This window comes from Furipterus horrens, unplaced genomic scaffold (assembly GCF_987537825.1).
Source record: "Furipterus horrens unplaced genomic scaffold, mFurHor1.1.pri manual_scaffold_11, whole genome shotgun sequence".
Classification (NCBI taxonomy): Eukaryota; Metazoa; Chordata; class Mammalia; order Chiroptera; family Furipteridae; genus Furipterus; species Furipterus horrens.
In genome coordinates, this window is record NW_028327181.1 from 65,399,472 (window position 1) to 65,416,956 (window position 17,485).

The 17,485-nt window shown below is 54.3% G+C and overlaps 1 protein-coding gene across 1 annotated transcript in view; it reads right to left on the reverse strand.

Annotated features, from left to right (window-relative positions):
- TMEM132E (transmembrane protein 132E) overlaps positions 1 to 17,216 on the reverse strand; it is a 52,894-nt gene extending 35,678 nt beyond the window's left edge. The window contains exon 1 of the mRNA XM_090292528.1: positions 15,610 to 17,216. Coding sequence (XP_090148654.1) covers positions 15,610 to 15,676 — 67 coding nt within the window. The 5' untranslated portion in view covers positions 15,677 to 17,216. The remainder of the gene's footprint in view (positions 1 to 15,609) is intronic.
- Between the last annotated feature and the right edge of the window lie 269 nt (positions 17,217 to 17,485).

Genomic DNA, 17,485 nt, shown 5'->3' on the forward strand with positions numbered 1-17,485 from the left:
AAGGGGAGACAGATGGGACCTCAGGAAAACATCGCCACTCTCCATTCAACCAGCAACTCTGCTTGAATCTGTGTCACAGATAATCTGGGTTATATATAGTTTATGTATTAAGTCATATTAAATCTTATATATAGTATTATTTCCTGGTGAAAAAAATTTAGGAAATCACTGATTGAATTCATCCCTATCACATCTCAAAAAAGGACACTGAGGCCCAGAGAGGGAAGAGACTCGCTCATTTTGGGAATTATTAGAGTACTGGGATCAAGGTATCCTGGCTCTGACATGCAGGGCTCCATGGGCAGGAAGTGAGGAGGGGGTTATGGGTGGAGATTGTGGATGAAAGGATGAGCCAAGCCAGGGTCTCACAGGGGAACTTCCCTGGAGCTGGTGGGGCCCTCCCACCTCTGGCCTCTGCCCCCACCCTCAGAGGGGCCCCTCTCCAGCTGACACAGAAAACAGGTCGGGAGGTCATGATGGTAGTTGGGATGAGGCTGAATTCATGTCCAAGGAGAACTAAGTCTATGTCTGAGGACCCTGGTCACAGGATTGCCTCCAAGGGGCTAAGTCTGCAGAAGGACACACATCGAGGCAGTGCCTGGCACACAGTAGGTGTTTGGGAAGCTTTAATAGAATGAATGAATTAATTAATGAATGAATGCTTGATTAAATCAGTGGAGCACCCCAGTCTAGTAATCAGGAGCCAGATTTCTAATTGGGAATGAAGTGTGGGGAATGAAGCTCTGTAGGGGAACTGGCTGCAGAACAAGGAAAATTAGAATCAGAGGGGCTTCTGAGAGCTCCCTGCAGCCCTGCCCGGAGGGAATCCCCAGTCCGAGGAGGCAGGCACAGTTTCTCCGAGGATAGCCCCCAGACCGATGAGGGAGGCACAACTGCCCCCTGGGAGAGTCCCCAGTCTGGTAGGGGGCAGTGAAAGGAGGGCTGCTGCTGCCCCCAGGAGCTCCCAATCTGATGGGAGACGCACCCAACTTGGGTGGTCTCCTGCCTGAGGGAGGAGCAAGGCTCGGTCTGAGAGGCAGTGCTCCCCTGTTCTGGGTCTGGAGCAGAGGGGCCATGTGTCTGAGTGCCTGGTGTGCGCTGGGGGCTTCAGCCAGGCAGCCCATCACTAAGTTATTATTTCTTCTTCTTCTTCTTCTTCTCCTTTTTTCAATGTTTTGAGCTACTTAGAGCAATTTACAGAAATCCTTTAGGGGCATTTAGGGAGAAGAGAAAAGTTGAAGACTTTTAAAGGCAAGACCCAGGATGGTTTTATGCAGATGAGCGTTGCAGGGATATGGAGGAGACCTGGTTTCTGAGGGTGTGCAGGAGGGGCGGGGGGCCTGCAGAGCTCTGGTCTGACTGGTGAGGCTGGGAGACTGAGAGATAGCAGCCAGCAACCAAGGAGAAGAGCTCGGTGGGGAGTGTATGTTGGGCAGAGGGCTCAGACACACGAGGAGGGAAGCCGGCCATTCTGTGCCTTGGTTTCCCCTTTTGTAACTGGGACACCTCCATGGGTGAGTTGATGGCACTGACACAAAGCTGAATGGGTGTGACAAATGGGCCTTGGGACCTAGAACCGCAGAGTCAGGAGGTTAGGACCCCAAGGGAGTGGAAGACATGTCACCGGAGCCAGAGTCCCACTCTGCTTCTTCCCATCTGTTACCCGAGCCAGTTAGTCACCCTCTCTGGGTCTCAGTTTCTTCATCCATACAGTGGGGGATCATGGTTACCAATGTCACAGGTGAGGCTTCCCTGTGATGGGGTGATAAGGTGCGGTAAGATACATGGTGGCCATTTTTGAACCGCCAAGGGCTCCCCGTTCCTCGGTGGTGGTGGGGGATGGGGGGAGCTTCCAGAGTGAAACCTTGACCTCCTCCCGCCCACACCCCAGAGAGGAGACATGGCCATCTAAGGCTGGACGTGTCACAACTGGCCTGCACTGGGCAGGGACCAGAGGCTTGAACTGGATGCCTGGGGAATGCAGGTCATGTGTGTGTGTATGTGTGTGTGTGTATATGTGTACATGATGCGGGAGGGAAAGGGGTGGGGGGGGTCCTAGGGAGAGGAATGGTGGGGAAATAATATCAGTTTGCGCATTTAACAAAGCCTTCCCCGCAGGTGCACTTCATGCTGCTTGTGATGTGATTATTGGAGATGGAATCCGGTTACTCCGTGTAAACATCACGCCTGCTGAGGCAGGCCTCCAGATAAGGCCCCCCGGGGAACCAGGAGGTGGGGGCTGCCCCACCTGCAACCGACCAGCTTCCTGCAGCCCTTGTTGCTCATGCTGTTCCCCCCACCCCACCTGCACGCAACACCTCTGAAGACAGTAACAAGCCCACTGTCCTGTGCACTAGGGACTTGGGCTTTACTCCTGGCTTTGCCCTGCCTGATGGCTGGGCAACCTGGGCTAAGATCTTCTCCTCTCTGGACCTTAGTTTTCTCATCTTTCAAGTCGGGATGGTTCAAGGACAAGAGTGGCTGAAGCTCCCATTCAGCTCCCCTGGCCCAGGTTTCTTTGACTTCAAGTATCTCACTTCAGTGAGGGTTCTTCTGTGCCTTAGTCCAAAGAGGGCTTCGGGGTGCCATCTAGCTTCCAGGGCATTTGGCAAACATTGATGAAATACCAGCAGCCCACGAGGCCCTGCACAAGGAGATTCACGCTGTCCCTCTTCCCTTTGGCCAGTGCTTCACTAGCAGGGTAACAATAGCATCTCAGGCTGTGCTGGGGACTTTACGTACATTAACTCATTGACTCCCCATGATCTAAGATGTAGGTGCCCACTTTACAGAGAAGACTGAGGCTTGGGGGATAAAAGAGACTTCTGGCAGATTGGTGGCAAAGCCGAGGTTCCCCAATGGCAGGACTGACCCCTCTCCAGCACACTGCAGTAGCTGGGTGGGCAGGCTCTGGAAAAATGGTCACCCCATGGTACAGCTGGACCCCAACTCACTGGCTCACAGAGATGCTGGCGGTAGTTGCTGCAGAATGATAGGAAGCCACACTTGCTTGTCTCCAAAGTCCAGTGAGGCCAGTCACTTGCACCTCCATCACCATGGCACTGATTACACTGAATTGTTTGCATCCCAGCCCACGTCAGTGCCTAAGGCACCATTTCCCAGGTCCTTGCTGCCGCATGGCCAGTGTTTATCACAATGCTTGGTGTGGAATAGGCATCCAGAATATGTGCTGAAGAGAACTACAGCTACCTTTTTTTACTGAGCACTTACTACAAGCCAGGTACTGCTCCACGCACATTGCATACAGTGGCTTGTTTGTTCATGACAACAAACCCTATAAGGAAGGTACTCTTCTTAACCCATTTTATAGATGTGGAAACTGAGCCACAGGGAAGTGAAGTAATTATCCTAAGCCTACAAAGGTAGGATATGGCAGATGAGTATGTGAATGAGTGAATGAATGAATGAGTGAATGAAAGAGAATAGAATCCCTACCTCGGTCTCTGTCACCCATTTAGCTCCCAGATCTCTTTCTCAGTGGCTCCCTGGGGGGAAGGGTGAGAGGAGAGAAAGGAGCAATGTTTTTCTCATTCGTTCCAGTCCAGGTATGGGGAATAGAGCAGTGAAGGACACAGATGTGGCCCCTGCTCTCAGGGGCTTCCATCCTAATGGGGTGGTGGTGTCAATCCATGAACAAGAAGACACATAACATATAATATGTCAGGGGAAGGAACACAAAGTAGGGTGAGAGGACTGAGTGAGGGTGGCCAGGGCTGTATTGGGTAGGGAGTGGTCAGGGAGGGCCACACTGATAAGATGCTGTTGAGTGGTGGCCTGAAGGCATTGGGAGGGTAAGTCAAGCTTATCTGGGGAAAACGCCAGGCAGAGATGCATCAAGAACCAAGTTCCCAAGGCTCAGTGCCTGGCATGTGTGAGGACAGCAAAGAGGACAGTGTGACTGAAGTCAAGTGGGAGAGGGGGAAGGTACAGTCAGCGAGGTATTGTCGGGAAAAGGGACAGATCACAGACCACATTGGCTTTGTCAGCCACAGTGATGTGAGGACTTTGACTTTCACTCTCAGTGAGGTCGAGGGTTCTGAGCAGGAAGATGACTTCATCTGACCTATGGCATACAGGACCTCTGGGCAGAGGGGAAGGAAAGTGGCGTGAACGGGAGTCACTGAGGCCAGGGTGACTCATACCAGGGCAGGGGAGGAGCCGAGCAGGCTTCATGCTGGACAGGGACTCTCCAGAAGGTCTGCAGAGAGGAGAGTGACCCGGCTTGCCAGGCCTCGGAGCACTGACTCCAGGGCCCCTGAGGTGCCTGGCCTGCACTGCCCAGGATGGCGGCCACGTGTCACACGTGGCTACTGAGCAGCTGACATGGGGCTAGTTGGAATTGCGATGAGCTGTGATGTAAGTGTAAAATGCACAAGGGATTTGGAGGATTTAATACAAAATTTCAAAAAATGTAAAATATCTCATTGATAATTTTTATATTAATAACATGTTGAAATACTCTTTTGGCTATATTGGTTAAAATATATAATTAAAATTTCACTCCACCTGTTTCTTTTTACTTTTTCTCATGACATAACTAAGAAAACTTAAATTATGTATGTGGCTCATGGTATGTTTCCTTTGGACAGGACTGACCCAGCTCAGTAAACCCTTCTTTCAAACACAGGGCAAGGAAACTCCAGCGCGAGGGAAGGACTTGGCTGAGGGTGCACAGTTCGCTGAGAGAAGAATAGCATAGAGCACCCAAGGTGGAGGAAGAGCATGGTGGGAGGCTGAGGAGCCCAGGGGCCCTCTGGGGGGGGGGGTCGAACTGTTAGAGGTGACTCCTATGGGGCCACGATGAATAAAAGGTTGCAATGACTCTGCGCAGAGTTCTGAGGGAGCCACAGGTGCCTACCAGTTACCTGGCCCCTGACACCCCTATAGATGGGTGTGTTTTCTTCCTGTTGTTTGCAGTTTGGGAGTCTGAGACTGTGGAGGGAGAGAAGTCAGCTCTGGGACCGCAGTCTCCATGCACATTTAGGCTGCAGGATGGGTCCGAGCAAGTGCTGCAGGGATGCCTGGGCTCTGTGGAGGGAGCTCCCTGTAAGGCCATGGTGGGGGCTGCCCGGGGAGCGGGGTCACCTGTCTTGTTGCTGTACGGGCAGCCTTTAGGCCCTCCCTGGGGGCTGCTGGAGATGCAAACGTTAGGAGGCTGTGGCCTCACCAGCTGGTATGACCGCAGCATAGATTTGCTGTGAAGCCAGCTGCTGGACCTGGGAATGCCTCCCCCACCCCAGGGTTGGCCCCCACCCCGGGGTTGGAGAAGCAGTCGGAATGGGGGCCATGCCTGTGACTGCTTTCCTGGGAAGAGAAGGAGGGACAGAGAGAGGGATGGAGAGGTGCTGACAGCTGGCCACCGCTGTCCTTAAAAGAGGCAGCACGTTGCTAGGAGCCATCGAGGGTAAGGACGATCAGACCCTAGACAAAGCAGAACAACCCAAACACTAGAAAACAGCTCTCCGGGAAGTCTTTGGCACTGTCTTAAACGTGCTTCCCGGCAGCAAGGCCTGGTTCCAGGCAGAAAGGAAGGAAACACATGAAAACTACTGTGTCTATGGAGCCCCTCCAGCAGGCACGCAGCTTCTGTTCTGGGCGCTTCCACACACACTGTAGCATGTCCCGTGTGCAGCAGCCCCGCCCCAGAGAGGCGATGCAGTGGCTCCCGGTCCACAGATGGGGAAGCTGAGGCTCAGGGAGCCCAGGCAGGCCAGGGCTCCTGGGTCACCCAGCGACACTGCCTTTGTGCAATTTGAAACCCCACCACCATCCTGTGACATGCTGGCTACTTCTGAGGCTCTCCTGGAGCCCAAACTCTGCCAGTGACCCCGGTCAGATCTGGCCCCTCAGCCTCCGGCTCTCAGTGGGCAGGCAGGGGGCGGGGGTAGAATGAGGACAGAGGCTGGTCCCCTAATAACAACAGTGAGGGAGGTCTTGGCTCTCTCAGCTCTCACCCTCAGCTGCTTTCCCCAGGACTTCTGATTGGACAATAAGGTGCCCCAAGGGGGTCAGGACTGGCTGTGAGCTGTAGACTAGTCCCTTTGCTCTCTGGGCCTTCGCCTGCTAAAATAAGACAGATCCAAACACCAAGCCTCATGCTGCAGGCTCTGCACTTCACAGTTCCCATCCAATCTTCCAGAGGCAGAAACCAAGTAGCAGAAAAGAAAAATCAGGCCCCTGGTAAGTGGCAGAGCCAACGCTCAGATCTGCCTCCCTGGATGTAAGAGTGGGCTCTTTCCAGGTGGTAGAACCTCTGATGATGTCTGGTGGTCATCCCCATCCCAAGAGCTCTCATTCCCAGATCAGCTGCTGCACCAACTCCAGTCTGCAAACTGCCTCAAACTAAGTCATTGTTGAGAACCCTGCTTTGATCATGTCCCTCCCTCACTCCATAACACTCAACAGCTCCCCAGTGCTGCATGAAACATGGGGTCAAAATTCTGAGAGGTGTCAAGGTATTATACAGGTAAAGAATTACCTACAATGCACCCTGCATTTAGTCTCTCCTTGTTGGATTTAGAGCTGGTAAGTCAGTGACCATTTTTGCCTTGTGTTTCTGTCTTCCCCAGAGGATCAGACATGTAGTAGATGCTAACTTATTATTAGTCTTCAGATGCATAATTCTCTAACTTGTCTAAAGCTCCTGAAGTAACACCTCCTCCATGTAGCCTCCCCAGATCCCTCAAACAATTATGAGATTTTTCTTGTTCCACATCACTCTGTGCCCCTTGTAACATTCATATAACTGCATTTCATCACAATCTGTGCCGACGTGGCTCATCTTCCCAGGATACCACCTTAGAAGTTCCTCATGGGATAGGTACCGTGTTTTCTTCATTTGCTGTAAAAGTGTTTTACACTAAAAATGAAGAAAACATGATCTGTACTGAGTGCCTGGCATATACTAATAATATTAATAACAATAATATTGACAACTATTATTTTTGGACACTTGGTAGGGCCCAATACTATTCTAAATATTTGACATGAATTAATGAGTCATTTAATTATCAAAACAACCCTGTAAGTTGGGCATGTTTATAATCACTTGAAGATGAGGAAACTGAGGCATAGGGTGATTAAGTAACTTGTCCAAAGTCCCATAGGAAGTGAATAAGCCAGGTAGTTTTGTTTCAGAGACAAGCAAGGGGAAAGGGTGGGGAGGAGAGCTGGTTCCTAAGGGATGACTTCTGGTGCCCAGCATAGGGCATGGAACATAGTAGGTGCTCAGTTAATAGAAGTGACTATTAAGATAGATAGATACTTCAATAGCTCCTCCAACATAGGTGTGTGGTCAGAGGGTTCCAGGGGGTGGGGGTGGGGGTTTCCCAGGGAAGAAGGCCGCAGTGCCCAAATGGGGAGCCCAGGCCTCTGCACTACACCAGGCCCCTCTGTGTTTCTCCCCACTCCTCCCCCAGCTGCAGCTTCCTTTCCCCACCATTTCAGACCTCTCATGCATGGGGCTGGTGGCTAGCAGTTTTTCTCCTGCTGAAAACAACCACAGAAAATTGAGATCATTTCTCTGCTGTGTTGGTAGCTGAGAAAATGACAATTTTTCCTATTTCCAATCCAAGGGTCCCTTCCTATTGGATAAAGGCTCCATATACCTGCCTTTCCCCATAGGGGCAGGTTACCTCCTTGGTTAAGTGGCATGGGCTGCAGTGGTCATATGGTGGCAGGGGGCTGGTTGTGGCAAGAGGGGGCCGCCAACTGAGCACTTGCAGACATAAAATAGGAACAGGCAGAGAGGTCAAAGTACCAAGTAACCCAGAGCTAGAGCTGCTTCCAGGTGATGAGGGACCCAGGGAAATGGGATTTTTGCATTCTCTGAGCACAACAGCCTGCAGACATCCTGGCTGTTGTGTTCCCCAAATCAGAGTGGTATCAGATCACTCTCCAAACTGCAGTCTGCTTCCTGTACACCCAGGTCCTGCCTGTGATGCGGTGGCCGTGGGGTGGCAGGGAAGGCAGCCACAGCCAGGCCTGCGTGGAGCAAGGAGCTAAAGAGAGCAGACAGAGGTCCCTGCCTGTGGCACTGGGGGGTCAGTCCCCATCGCCGTAGATTCTGGAGCTCTGCAAGCCTGCAGCTGCGGGTTAGCTCAGGCCACTCCTGCTCCAAACCCTGCTATGGCTCCCCATTTCACTCAGACCACAAATCAATGTCTCACAGGGGCCTGCCTTCCCCGCCCCCGGTCCTCCCCACCCACACTGTGCTCGGGCCCCTCCAGCCCCATGCTATACCTTGAGTGGTTAAGCCTGCTCCTGCCCCAGGGCTGGTCCCTCTGTAATATTTGAATATTTGCTTAGTTTGCTCCCTCCCCTCCTTCAAGTCTGCTTAATGACTTTATCAGCTGAACATTCATTTTAATACCGCACAACCAACCCCTACCAACACATGCACGTGTACAAATACACATGGCAATTCCCAATTCCTTTCATCCTGCTTTTTTCTTATTTTACTTAGCACTTTTTGCCTTCTAACATACTATATAATTGACTTATTTAATATGTTTATTATTGTCTGTTCTCCCCTTACCCTAAAATAACAGATTCACAAGTGCAGAAACTTCGTTGTGCTCACGGATTAAGGCCTGGGGATTAAGACCAGGTGCCTGGCCCATAGTAAGCACTAACTGAATACTTGTTGAGTGACAGGGAAGGCGTGCACTCACTGACTCATCTGACAAAGCGTTAAATGCCTCCTTTATTCCAGACACTCCAGGGCACCCTGGGAGTACAGCAGCAGGGAAGAGGTTATACCTGCTGGCTCCAATGCAGCTTACAGAGAGCAGAGAGGTCAGGCGCTGCAGTTACAAATGGGGCAAATCATCAGTGAATCTCAGGGGGCTTTGTTCATCTGCAAATTGGGGTGGGCTTCCGAGAGGAAATGTGGACACGCTCTGCTCTGAAGATTGGGGAGGGCGTAGGGGTGGAAGAGCATTCTGGTCAGAGGGAACAGCACGTACAGAGGCTCTGACACAGAAAAGAGTATGACTCATCCAAGGGCCTGGAAGAAGCCTAGAGAGCAGGAGGGAGAGGGGCTCAAGATGAGACTGGAGAGATCATGGGGTCAGATCGGGGCCTCACTCAGGTGTATGGGTCTGTGTGTCTGTGTCCATGTCTGCGCTTATTCCCCGACAAGAGGACCTCTACGTTCAGGGTCAGAAAACCTGACCTCAGGAGCTAGTGTGGCCAGAACTCTCCTGAGCCTCAGCTTTGCCTTCTATAAAATGGGGAAGAAAATCACTGCTGTGAGAATCAAATGCGATCATGAATCTGAACTCCAAAGCACTGTTAGAACTTTCAAGCATTAGGTACCAATGTGTGCCCATGATTGTGGGCGTGTCTGCGAGTGTGGGGCCTGCACTGTTAGCTCCCACCGACACTGCTGCCTGCCATGACATGTCTGCTGCATTATCTGTACCGAGCCACCCAAAGTACACTCAGACACTTGGTTCTGGTCCAGAGCCAGGCTCTCCAACAGCCCTGGGGGCTGAAGGAAGCAGGTGTCAGGGGAGGCCTGCAAGATGGCATCCTGTAACCTCTGGGCAAAGGTGGCCAGCTTGTCTCTCATGGTCAGATCGTGTGAAGGGACAAAGGCCACCTCAGAGGGCTGGGCTGTGCCTCCTTTGTTAGACTGGGGCCTCTCTGAAAATGAGACTGTCTGACTCTTTATACTGGGCACTCCCTGGGGAAAAACCATTTCCCCTCCTCCCCTCTTCTCCCTCAGAAAAGCAGAGAGGATGTCACTCAGTGTGACTGTGGCTGAGTCTGCTTAAGGGCTGGCCACGTCTGGGCTGTGTTCCTGAGGAGGAGTTCAGGGTTGCAGCTGTCCTGGCTGCCTATTCTCAGGGCCAGGAGTCTGCATTGTGGGGTCTGACACTGCTCAGACCTGGGTTCTTGGATGGAGATGCCTCTGAGAACCAGGACCGTTTTGAGTGTCATCTCATTTATCCAGGTGACCAAAAAGGTGTGAGTGGCAATGCAGCAGGAAGGATTCAAGTTTGATAAAAAGCAGAACTTTCCAAAGACAGATAATTATCTAGGTAATAATTCAGGCAAGAGGGGATTTTCTTCAATTACATATTCTACCCTTTTCTGCACTGAATTAGTCATTTTTGCATTCATTCATTTGTGCAACAAGCATCGAATAATCCAAGTAATTGCTTCCATTTTCCACTTCATCCTGTTGGGTTGTCTGCCAGCCAGCAGGCCTGAGGTGAAGGGCTGTGAGTGTGCGTGTGAGTGTGTGTGTGTTGGGGGGTGGTGCAAGAGGAGGAGGAGCTGAAAGGGGCAAACAGGAAAGGAGATCATGACTTCTGGACTTCCAGCCTGCATCCCGAGAGGAGCTTGTCCCCCCTCTGTTACCACACTGGCCTCACCTGTCTCAGTGCCTCTCCACCCACACCCCGGAAGTCTGTTTGCCCCCCAGAAATTGGTGCAGCAGTGAGCAGAGTGCAGGCATGCACTGATACATGGCCTCATCCTTGGGGACTGTTGGAGTATGGCTCAGCCAGCTGAATTGATGATAAGGAGGCCTACTTTTCATTTAAAAACACAAAGGAGGAAAACAGGAAAAGAAATTTATTTTCCTAAAAGAAACACACACACACACCTGATTCATTAATCTTTTATCAAAATTCTGTACTGAGTATGGGCAAAGAAGAAGTAAGGGAGACCTTGTGGAGGGTCTGAGGTAGAAGAGTCATTTCCACTTGGTAGCACCTGCTGTGGGCATTGGTGGAGGGAGGCGTGGGCGTGGGGCAGACAAATAGGAGGGAGGTAGTGAGCAGCTTCTCCATCACTGAACAGAGAGTTGGTGGGGGCTCGGTGGGCATCATCCCCTCTCACTTGGCAGAGTTAGAGGAAAAGACTCAGAGAGGGGGGTGACATCCCTGTGGCTACACAACGAGTTGACAAGGTCAGGATTTGCACCTTTGTCTCTTGTATCGTGGGGACTCGAGTTTCTCATCTCCTCAACTGGGCTTCAAGCTCATAAGAGGGACCCGAGGATCTGGTTTCAAACCCTTTCACGTTCCCTATTGGCAAGTACTTGGCAGGGTCTATTAAAACCACTGGTGATCGATTATTTTGCTTGCCTGGGACCTGAGGCTAGATTGAGGCCAGAATCACATCTTGGCATGAAGTTGGAAAGAGAGAGAAGAACAGAGGTGGTGGGATCTCCACTGAGGGGCCCAGAACAGACCATCAACCCAGAAACCCACTTTGGGCTCTGGCGCTAGTCCTGATTCCAGAACCGCTGGCAGGGTGACCTTGGCCAGCCCCTTTCTCTCTCTCAAGTGCACAGTTCCTCATCCACAGGAGGGTTGGATTGGGTGGTTCTGTGATCTCATTCAGTTTCAGCATTGTGGATGGACGTCATTTTGTATAGGACAACAAAGCAAGACCCTCCCCCTAACACACACACCCTGCCCCTGGTGGGTGGGCAGACCCTGGTCATTGGAGTTAGTGCCTCTCAGAGTCTCAGTTTCTGCAGCATCACAAGCACTCATTACCAATTTCAGTCCTGGGGTCCATTGGTTCCAGACAGGCCCCCAGTGAGGGCTGAGGGAATGAATACCCATGCCGTTATTCCAAAGTGGCCTTACCTCCCATAGCACTGAGCTATCCTCAGTAAAGCTCATTTTCTGCCACCAAGTTTATAACACATCCCCACCTACTGGTCTTAAACATTACAAGGCTGTGTTGTGACAAAGGGCTCTGTGTGGCCAGAAAGGAGATGGGTGTGCGTGTGTGCTGGGGCAGGGATGGGGGGTGGGGGTGGGGGAGGGGGACAAACATCATTCCTCATTCCTCACTCCAGCAGTGAGAGAGCTGTCCACAGCCCAGTGCTGATCCTATCCCCCTGTTGTGTCCCTCCTCCATCTCCAAGGAGCCAGAGCTTAGGTAATCAGTAGGATGGGAAAGTGGGGACACAACCAGGAGGAGAAACTTGAGGTTGCCAGGCTGTTGACCACAAAGGTGAGGGCACATGTATTTGATATCATGTATCAGAGCACCATGGGGCACTACATTCATGTCCTCTGGAGCTGTGTTATAACATGTCACCCCAGATGTGTGTATCCAGTATGTGCCACTCAAGGGGTGTGGCATGGCTTTGCCCCATGCCATCCCTCTCTTTCTGGTGTCTCTGCCTGTCTCCTCCCAACCCCTCTTCTGCCCTGCACCCCAGAACTCCCTTTTCAATTGACACTAAAAGGGCCCCCCAATATATAAAGTTGTCTTCCCACCCCATTCATTTCTTCTCAGCCCCTACTATGTGCCAAACACTGTAGACTGGGGCAAAAACCAAGAGGATGTGGCTCCTGCCCTAAATGCAAGTTTGTGAGGATTGTGTGTAAATATGCCCACACACCCTTCACACACAGGCACTGCAGCCCATGAGGAGTGCTGCCTAGGCAGTATGAAGGGCCCAGGCAGCACTGGAAAGAGATCAATTACTTCTATTGGAGGGATGGGGGCTGCTGGTGAGAAGCTAAGGAATAATCTAGGCAGGCTCCCTGGAGGAGATGATGTTTGAGTTGGGCTTTGAAGGCTAGATAAGAATTTCTGGAGGCAGGGTATTCCAAATAGAGGGCTTTGTAAGTGTAAAAGCAGAAAGACAGGAAAGTGAGAAAAGCATTCTTTCATAAGATGCTTAGAGGCTGGAGGGAGGGCAGTACCACAGAAGTGAAGAGGTAGCTTGATACAAAATCATAAAGGGCCTTGGATGCTGGGGGGTTGGGAGCAGGGAGCATCTCTGATCCTATAGGCAGTGAGGAACCAGTGGAGGTTACTGAATAGGGGGCTGACATAATCAACTCTCTGACAGATTTAACCACCACCTGCCCCCCTCAAACTCTTATTCAAACTAAATATGGAGCAGAAAGCCTCCCTAAAGACCAGATGCAGGCAAGTTCCTTTCTCAGATCTCTGCAGAAGCCTTGAGACTGGGAACAGAGTAGAGGCTGTCCCCGCACAGGCTGAGCTGCCTCCTAAAAGGTGGTGGGGCTCTGTATCTGCCCGGCAGTATGTACTGGCAGAAAGTGAGAAGGGGAGGGATGGACCATAGGCCACACTGCTGGTGGAAGATGGGAAACATGAGGGAGGCAGGCCAAGGTCACTCTGCCCCTTGGCACCACAATTAAACAAAAATCCAGGCTATTTGGCTCCCAGTCTGGCTGTGTAGTCAGAACCCTTTGGCCTTAGTAGCCTGTCAGACACCAAAAATGGCAACTGCTCCCACACCCCAGCACCTTTGAAGAGCCCAGAACTCCCAAACAAGAGTTAGATTGAATTGAGAGTAAATCTTCATACTCTTCCTGGATAGAGGGACAGTTTGGGTGAGTGGGTGTTGACCCTGAAAGGGAAAGGCCCAGGGGGAAATGAGGTCTGGGGAGGGAGGAACTTCAGTGGTTCTGGCTGTATCTGTCTTGGGGGTTTCCCAAGCTTGAAAAATCTGCTGGTACTTTTCCTTGAGGAAGGGGAGGCGGAGGGAGATGGGGGCTCAGGGAAGGAGCTTGGAAAAGGAGCCAGATGGATAATCAGGAGGGGGAAATGCTTGCTCAGTGGGAGACCCCTACCCCACCTCCTCAAATAGCTTCTTACTGGTCATCAGCTAACCTTGGGCCATGCATGTACCGGGCACTGGCGGTATGGAAGGACAGAGAAGAATCAGCCCATGGTTCTGCCACCAGCACTCCAGGACTAGCAGAGCACAGAGAAGAGACCCATCTAAGGAGGAAATGAGGCAGATTGCTAACGCTTCAGGAGAAGCAGTACCAGGACAGCAAGACAGCTTGAGCTGGATCTTAGGAAGCAAGGCAGGATTCTGGCAAGTGAGGGAGGGGAAAGGATCTTTAATTACAGGCTGAGGACTCAGGAGAGTAGGCAGTGGGAGCCTAGGAAGAACATTTGAGCTACCTAGAGGTAGGGCCATGGCAAGCTTTCAGAAGGAAACTCTGGCAGTGAGATGCAGAAGAGAGGCAGAACCATGCCTAGACCCAGGCCTGAGCTCAGTTTTCTCCTGCCAGGGGTCCAAACTCCATGCTTACCAAGCTCCAGGGTGCAGACACAGAGCCTACCTCCCCACACTCAGTCTTGCATATGAAGCTGACATTTCAGGTTCCCAGCTGCACATGCGTCCCCCCTCCCCTCCAAGTGCTGTCTTGCCCATTCTTCTGATAAAGAACTGAGGTTGGCTGGGTCTGGTGAACCGAACACGAAACAGCTCCCAGCATGGAAGAAGCAATCCACCGGCAAAGGGAGGCCAGCCTGTTCCCCATCGACTCCCAGCGTAAGGACCCTAGGTTTCCAGAGGCGTTCCTTTCCTTAGGCTCTCAACCTTGAGAACGGCGCCTTGGTCTGGATCAGAGGCTGCTGGTTAGACACCTTGGGCGCCCTCACCGGGCGCTTAGGCAGGCTCCTAGGGACAGGGCAGATGTGGGCTACAGCGGAGCACGACTCAGCGAGGGTCTTCCACCACCGCGAAGAGCCCACTGCTGCCTCCATCTAAGCCTCTCTCCAGCCTGTCCAGGTTCCACCCCTCGGCAGGAGCAATGAACCCCTACCCCCCGCCCCACTCCCCGCTGGTTAGGGCAATGTGTCCCAGGCTTGTTGGTTTCTTGTTGGGAGAAAGAAGAAGGCCTCTCTTCTTCATTCTCCTCCCTCCCCAGAGTTCTCCCTCCCCCTTCGGTCTGCGCCCCTCGGCTCCTGGAGCGCCTCCAGCTTGCGGAAGGCCCGCTGCAGCCTCCACCCGTCGGATCTGAGTTCTCATTAGCGGGGGTTTGTTTAGAGAACCTCTGTCCCCCACCCGTATCCCTGCTGTCCCACTGCCAAAGCGCACCAACCTGGCCCCTCCCTCTCCAGTACCCTTTACCACGGAGCCCGGGGCGAGCCTGGGGAGCAGACGCAACAGATTGCAGAAAGCGAAAGCTTGGAGCCCGCTCGCTCCGCGCGCCGCCCCGGCCTGCGTCGGCTTTCTATACCCCCCCGCCCTCCGGGCTCGGCTAAGCCGGCCATTTAGATGCAGCTCACAGGACGGCGAGTGGGCGAGCCGCCGCGGCTCCCCGGGCCCCTGCCAGTCCACTTCCTTTCTTGGGGACCGCCGCGGGAAGCGAGGCAGCGGGCGGCGCGGCCCCGCACCAGCCTGCGAGCCAGGGGCGAGGGAAGACACGGTCTCCGAGGACCCCAACAGCCCCCAGCCCCGATGGCTCCGGAAGAGGGATTGACAGGAGGGGCAGCCCAGACACGATCTAATGGATCCCCGGATCCCTATAGATTTCCGTGGGCGGACACGCCCCCGGACACTCGGGTTTGGACCCTTCTTACTAATCAAGAGAAAACTGGAGTGATTCCACAGCCCCGCGTTTCCTGGGCCGGGATCGGTCCCCAGGGCGGGGCTCGAATCCTCCACTCGCGCCAAAGAGCTTGGGGGCTGGAGGTAACTCGAACTGCAGCCTGAGATGCTAAGCTAGGAGCCGCGGTTGCGGGTCCGGGGATGGGGGTTCGCCTTTCACCAGTCGCCTCTGTGCCCCTCCAGGGGCGACTGCCGCATCTTCACTCCCGAGTCCGCGCCGCGACACTTACCGTGGGCGAGCAGCGCTGAAAGGCAGAGCAGGGCGGCGCCGCCGCGGCCCGACATCCTTGGGGCCATGGGCAAGGCAGGAGCGGGCGGTGGCCGAGGGGGCAACAGTGGACGACGACTCAGCCCCCAGTCTGGGCTTGGTCACATCCAACTCAGGATGGCCTGCGGCGCCCCGCTGTCTCTGCGGAGGCTCTGGGGGCCAGGGAGTGCAATTCGGGGACAGTTTGAGGGGAGGGGGCGTCCCAGGCGCCGCCGGTTACACCCTGGGAGCCGGTGGGGGCGCCGCTCGCGGCAGGAGGAGCCTTTACCTCCCCGGCTGGTGCCCCCTGCAGGATCTGTGCGGCCAGGGGGGAGCCGCACGTGCGGACCCGGTGCCGGTGGCCACCCGCGTCTCAGGGGCTGCCTAGAGCCAAGTGACGGATCCCACAACCCCGCGGCCCAGTTCGAATCCGAACTCGGTCGAGGGTGCAGATTTCCAACACAAGCCCCAATTTCTTCAGTTTCGGTAGTAAACCCACATGGATAGAGCGGCTTTCTTCCTCCAAGCGCCCTTCAGCAGCTCCAGCATAAAAATCCCCGGGTTAGGTGGAAATGAATGATTTCTTTTGCAAAGACAGAGGAAATCCGGGCAACTTTAATCCATCTGCAGAACGAAAAGTTTTCGTGCAGTGCTGAGGCCGGCGATACTGGTCGTCACCACCCTACGAGAAGCCGGGACCGAATGCCCGCGGCGGGCGGCCAGCTGCTTGTCCCCTCGCAGAGCTCGAGGCTGGGTTCCAGCGCGCGCTCTCCAGTCTCGACCAGGGCCCAGGCTGCACACAGGCTGGCTCAGCGCCGCCTGCCCGGGCCGCGGCTCCGCAGCTGGGGTGAGGGTGGCCCGGACAGAACGGGCTGCCCCATTAAGATGGGGCTTGGAGAAGCCAGGGAGATGTAACGCCGGCCAGTGGCCTGACCCGAGCCCTGCCTGCCTGGGGCGCTGACTTCAGTCTCCGGGTCGTAAACGTAGTAGGATGGAGAGGGGCTCAGCCAGCCCGATGCAGCTCCCGGTCGTCCCCCTCTCTTCCCAAGTCTCGCTGTCTCAGCAAAGGGGCGCAATGCTCAGCCTCACTCCTCGCCTTCCCCGGGGAGACCTGCACAAACCTTGAACTTTCCCGGGGTTCAGAATCTCCGACGTCTCCTTCTCCCCGCCACCCCCGCCCTGCCCCCGGACGTCCGATTGCCCGCTGTCTCTGTGCAGCCGGGCATCGGCGCTCTCTCTCTCTCGGAGTCAGTTGGGGCGAGCGTAGCGCAGCGCCAGCCCGGGCTGCGGGCGGTGAGACCTGGGCGCCACGCCAGGGGCCGGGGCACCCGGCGCCCGCGCAGCCCGCGGCCAGGAAGGCGGCAGCTGGTATCTATGCGGCCGAGCGGAGAGGGGGTGCCGGCAGGGGTGCCGACTCCCCATGGACGTGTGTGTAGGGAGAAGAATCAAGGAGCCAAAAGGAAGAGGAGGTGGGGGGAGCCACAGTTGCACCAAGCAGCCGCCGCCTCCTCGGCGCGAGTGCCGGCTGCTTCGCCGTAAATGACTCGAGAGAGACACACACTCGCGCTCGCCCGCCCTCCCCCGTCCGGGATTCAGAGCCCACCCTGACAGAAGCAGGCGCCTAGCCTGGCGCACTCGCCTCCCCCTTCTCCCAGATTCCCTGTGATCACGTGGCCCCGGAGCGCGCGGCCCACGACTCGCGCACCACAGAGACACCCCCCCCCACCTCGAGTCCCCCCTCCCCTGTCCACGTGTCCATTCCGCATTCCCAGCCTGGGGGCGCGCTCGGCTCCTTAATGAGACTCCGGCAAGGGCCGACCTCGCGATTTCGCTCGTCCCTGTTTCATGTTTTATTTTTT